This window comes from Arachis hypogaea, chromosome 4 (assembly GCF_003086295.3).
Source record: "Arachis hypogaea cultivar Tifrunner chromosome 4, arahy.Tifrunner.gnm2.J5K5, whole genome shotgun sequence".
Classification (NCBI taxonomy): Eukaryota; Viridiplantae; Streptophyta; class Magnoliopsida; order Fabales; family Fabaceae; genus Arachis; species Arachis hypogaea.
Window position 1 is genome coordinate 123,639,372 of NC_092039.1, and position 5,408 is coordinate 123,644,779.

The 5,408-nt window shown below is 27.1% G+C and overlaps 1 protein-coding gene across 1 annotated transcript; it reads right to left on the minus strand.

Annotated features, from left to right (window-relative positions):
* Positions 1-2,142: 2,142 nt before the first annotated feature.
* Positions 2,143-4,643, minus strand: LOC112797820 (chorismate mutase 1, chloroplastic). The gene is made up of 6 exons (XM_025840920.3): positions 4,282-4,643; positions 3,712-3,937; positions 3,465-3,551; positions 3,160-3,303; positions 2,892-2,984; positions 2,143-2,563 (listed from the first exon to the last, which is right to left on the minus strand). Exons 1-6 carry the CDS (start codon positions 4,464-4,466, stop codon positions 2,324-2,326), a joined length of 975 nt encoding a protein of 324 aa, XP_025696705.1. The 5' UTR covers positions 4,467-4,643; the 3' UTR covers positions 2,143-2,323.
* Positions 4,644-5,408: the final 765 nt, after the last annotated feature.

The following is a 5,408-nucleotide window of genomic DNA, read 5'->3' on the forward strand; positions in this document are numbered from 1 at the left end:
ATGTTTAACCAAGTGAACAATTTTCTCCTTACTCCATGGATCATCTTGATGAAAGATGTCATTGTTCCTATCCCTCCAAATCCACCAAAAGGCCGCTGCAAAGAGAAACTCATTGTTGTTGAGGTTAGAACGAATCCAAGACACAAAATCCAAACTAGAGTCCTCAGCGGTCATTCCCAAATTTAAGCTAATCCAAATCTGACAAGTTTTTTGGCAAGTCCTAAAGCAGTGGTTAATATCCTCTTGCGCAAGATAACATCTCTGACAAAAATCAGAAGTAGCAAGACCTCTTTGAAATCGGTACCTAGCTGTGGGAACTCCGTTGTTGAGGCAAAGCCAGAGCAGACACTTTATCTTCTCCGGTATTCTCAAGCGCCAAAGCCAAAGTCAATTTTCATTATCATTCCAGCCAAATTTCTTAATATAGTAGTTTAATAAGTATTTAATTATTTTTTAAACAAGAATAATATTTTTTTATTTGAATATATACATGCAAAAGAAAGATATTTAAAAAATAAAAAAATTAATCCTTCCTAATTTAAATATTTAAATAATTTTAGTTTTATTTATGTTTATCCATATTAATAGTGTAATTTTAAGAAAGGGGATAAGTATCATGTCAATTGTATTAATTAATTTTTTATTAAAAATTTATTTACTTATATCTAAAAAACTTATTTATTCACTTGTTTATTTTTAAAAAATATTGACTGGCATGCTCCAAGCAAAATTAAGAGTGCAATACTTTTTAAAATTAAATTATTTATATAAAATATAATCAAAATGAGAGTATAAGTGTATAACACTCTTAAAAAATGAATTATTATTAAAGATAATAAATAAACGAAAAATACAAAAAAAACTGTATATATTTATAAATATTAATTCACATATTCTTTTAATTAAATAATTATGTATTAAAATAATCAAATTTGATATAATGGAAAGATTAAATTTCTAACTGACCAATAACCAAAACTTGTTTACAATAATATAATAAATTTTGTTATGAAATATCAAATATGTATTTATATATTGTGACTAATTTTATGTGTACAAAAAATATAATCGATAAACAAAATAATAGCTTACAAGTTTTCATATTTTTTTTTTAAAATAAGTTAATTTGATTAATAGATTATCATTTTAATTCTCAACTATTTATACAAAATATATAATAAAATAAAAAATAAAATTTATCTAACTAATAAAAAAGTATAACACTTTTTATTTAATGAAAGATGAGTCATCACAAAGATATCTTTTAATATTCTTATTACATCAACACACATGATTAAATGTTATATCCTCTAACATTCAATATTTGATTTGTAATGTTATAAACTCAATACAATTCCTCTCTAGAAAAAGTTTATATAATATTTTTTATTTTTGTCCTACATTTAAATTAAAATTAGTCAATCCTTTACTTTTATGTACTAAAAATATTAACCTTCTAATATTAAAAGATACTCATCTGACAAACATGACAAATATGAAATTCATACAGTTTTCGCCTCACATGCATGTATTGCTTTCAAATATTCCTCAAAAGGAAAAAGGCACGAAGTAGATCAGATTAATGCTAGTCATTTTGAATATATATATATATATGTATATATATATGTAGTAAAAAGCTCAAAGATATTATTATTTATCTAATCTTATATTTTAGCTCAATGATTAAAAGTTTAATATAGGTTGAGTGATGAAATTCTAAAATACTATAATATATAAAATTTTTATAATATTTTTAAGTTTTTTTTTTTGTTATTTTTAATCTATTTATGTTTATCAATTATATATCATCTTTGTCTTATATCATCTTTATTTTAAATAATTTATATTTTTAATATTATCTAGTCATAATAATAATGTTAAAAAAGTAAAATATCATGATTCATGAATATTATTTTTAATTATTGAAATATTATATTCGTATTTGTATTATATCTAATAGTTTTATTTTTACACTATAATATTTACGTTTACTAAACATATGTATTGGGTAAAAAACTCTTCAAATACTAGAATGTATAATGTCTTTACAATTTTATTTAGATTTAATATTAATTTTTAAAACTTTTTTATTAAATAGTTTCTTATGAATAAAAATTTAATTTTAATTCTGCACAATGTACGAATTTAAATTTAGTTATTCATTATTTACATGATTTTTCATAATATAATTTATCTTACAACCATTTTTTTACATCATATTTTAGTTTAATTTTCACAATTAAACTCAACAATATCACAAATTAAACCAAAAAAAATGCATGTGAAAATCAATGAGAGGATTCTTCTTAAAGACACACCATAATCAATCCAGCCTCCTCAATAGATATGCAACTTGAACTTCTTTTGTCAATGGCATGATCCAATCACCATATAACTCAGCAACTAAGCTTGGAGCTATTTTGTATACTGCCTCAACTTGATGCTCCTTTGCATCATTTATAGCCACCTCTTGCCCATAAGTTTTTGCTTTCATCTCTACTCTCCTTTTAATTACCTCTTCAACTTCAGTATATGTCAGCATTTCCATTAACCTATCCTTGTCCTACAAACCCAATAACACAAAACAAAGTTGATTTTTAGGGAGAAAATAAAAAAGAAAAAGAAAATCAAAGTTGTGTTGTGTATATATGTTAGACAGATTTAGATTTAATTTAAGTAGAATTTACATTCGAAATAACAAGTTAATGAATTTTTCATTATATAAACTCTTCACTCTTCTTCACTTTCTTTAATGTCAGACTAATTTCACTACTCTTCATACTTGTAACATTAACAATATTAAAAGTGGATCTAACATTGATACAAGAAAGATAGGATTGTAATATTTCCTTAACAAAGATAAAGAAGAATTGCATATATAGAATTTGTACCTGTGCTTTAATGGCATCTTTATATGCATCAGGAGAAGCTTGAAATTTTGCCTCTGCTACAAACTTCCCATAATGGATTCTCTTGGAGAGAGCCTGAAGTAACAACACAAATAAATCTCAAGTATTCAATGTTATTAACAATTAGCTTATTACAATCTCAAAACTTCTGAGGCAGAGAAACAGTTAACATTTCAAAATAACACATGATAAATGTTAACTCCGGAATCATGCAATAGTTTATTGTATCAGCTATAAGTTACTCACTCACCTGCAAGCAAAGTGTATCACAAACAGAAGTGGATCCATAATTGCCATCATTTCCTTCTTTAATTAATCTTGGGATAAGATCTCTGAAGTACATGTTCCATACTTTTTCATTTATGTTAATTGAATTGGCAATGGGATGCAGTACCTATTCAGTGAACAAACACTTAATAGAAGCTTATGTTGGTTTGAGTTTACATTAAGAACTAAATTTATTCAACAACTAAATCGTATATAGTTCTATCCAACCTTAGAGGCAGAAACTAAACTTCATTATTTGATATTTTCTAACACATACATAATCCTTACCCGAGGGTATTGCATAGGTGGTAACATTGATTCAGGAAGATCATCAGGAAAGAAAGGATGTTCATCAGGACTCTTGTATCTCCCTACCTTCAATGTAACGAAAATTGCGCGTATTGTCACATAATGTTACGTTATACTAGCAAAAGTAACTAATTTTCAATCACTGCTTCCATTGAATGGTCATGCAATTATGAAAGACTACACAATTAATGTATAAAGTTATTTATTCTCATGCTAAATTGCATACCTTAGCATGAAGCTTCTCAGTTTCCCTGAGCATGTGTTCCACCAATGAGCCATGAAATCCATCCATTGAGAAGGCATTAGGGTCATATGTAGCTGCATTGTACAAGTATTGTGCTCTCTCCAAAAGGCTAAAGATTATGCTATCCTCTTGACGAATCAAAGAGTGTCTTATGTTATCTAGGATCAGTTTTTCACTCCCATCAATCCTTTTTTCTGCTGGCACAAATCTAGAGACAACAAATACTCTTATCTTATTAAAAATTTTATAAGAACAGCAAAAAAGGAGATTAGAGTGTGAATGTAGTAGAGTATATAATAAGGCTATGTTAGGTAAATATTTAATAACAATTCTATCCTTATGCAGTTACAAACAGGGTCTAAGAGTTTAAATGATTCCATGCACAATTGTAACTACATTTAAGATGATTTCAATACATAATTACTTATGATTTGTTAACATGACAGATCAGCAATCAAGCACAATGAATGAAACAAACATGCATGAATGGATTCCCCAATCCAAATAACATATGAACAAATTAACGGGTATGTACTATACATAATAACTCACCCAGTTGATGTGGCAAATGCCTTGAGGGAAGGGCCACCATGCTTTTTGGAAAAACATGATGAGGTTTGGTTGGAGGGAAAACATGATAACTTGCAAGAAGGAACAAGAGATACTGAAGAAGAAGAATCAGAGACAAAAGGAAGAGTAGGTTGTGAGATAGAAGCTCTTAAAATCTTGGCCTCCATTGCAATATGAAAATGACACAGAAGGAACAACAGAGAATAGTGATATTTCAAAGAGAGGCAGAGAGATATGTAATAACTTTAATAACAAATAAACACAAAAGTGGGAAGAACGTGTGAAGACTTATTGAGTTTGGTGCTGCATTTTCGTGGTGGTTGGTGATGTTTCAGCTTTAGGACAATAGAAAAGTTAGGTATATGTGTTAATTAGTTGTTGAAACTTAGCAACTAAGTCGAAGAAATTCTCACACAATATAATAATTCCGTCCAATTTGGATTTTGGACTGTGTCCAAATAATAGGAATCTCACAATTTTATTTATTAAGTATTGGAGATTTGTAAAAACTCACAAATTCACGTTATTTATTTTTATGTGAAGTTAATAAAAATTATTAGATCAAAATTTAGTTATATAAATTAAATTATTTAAAAATTTTAAATTATATGAACTTTATAGAAAAATAATTGTACCTGAGTATTTATTTTTCTAAAAGAATTGTATTTATTGTAACAGCTTGATTTTTTAATATATTAAATTTTTTTAATACCAATGTTTATATAGCTTATAATTCTAAATTTGAAGTCATTAATTAAGAGAAATAAACATGTCATTATTTTAACCTAAGCGTGCAAGATTTTATATTTAACCACGATGCATTGGATTTTGGATCTTAGTAGTTTTAATTAGTTAAGATGCTTTCAATTTTGGGTTCTCATCAACTTTGTTACAAGTGTATTTAATTTAAGTGTAAAGTGTCGTAAGTAGTCATATGTATATATATAGAAACCTTTTATTTTTATAGGTAGAGTGCAAGAAACGAAGACCTGATGAAAGCTAAAAATATAAGTGGTGGTGTTGCTGAGACGTGTGCTGTTTATATTTGAAACTATGAGTCATTAATGTTGTCACTCACCAAAACTAAGCAAGCAACAACAAATTATTTT

Bases quoted from the DNA above. Each gene is read 5' to 3' on its own strand.
- LOC112797820 (XM_025840920.3), bottom strand. From the start codon at position 4,466: ATGGAGGCCAAGATTTTAAGAGCTTCTATCTCACAACCTACTCTTCCT. The intron at 3,304-3,464 runs GTAAGGATTATG...TTCACTGAATAG, and splicing joins CACCTATGCAATACCCTCGG to GTACTGCATCCCATTGCCAA. The intron at 2,564-2,891 runs GTACAAATTCTA...TTGGGTTTGTAG, and splicing joins AAGATGCCATTAAAGCACAG to GACAAGGATAGGTTAATGGA.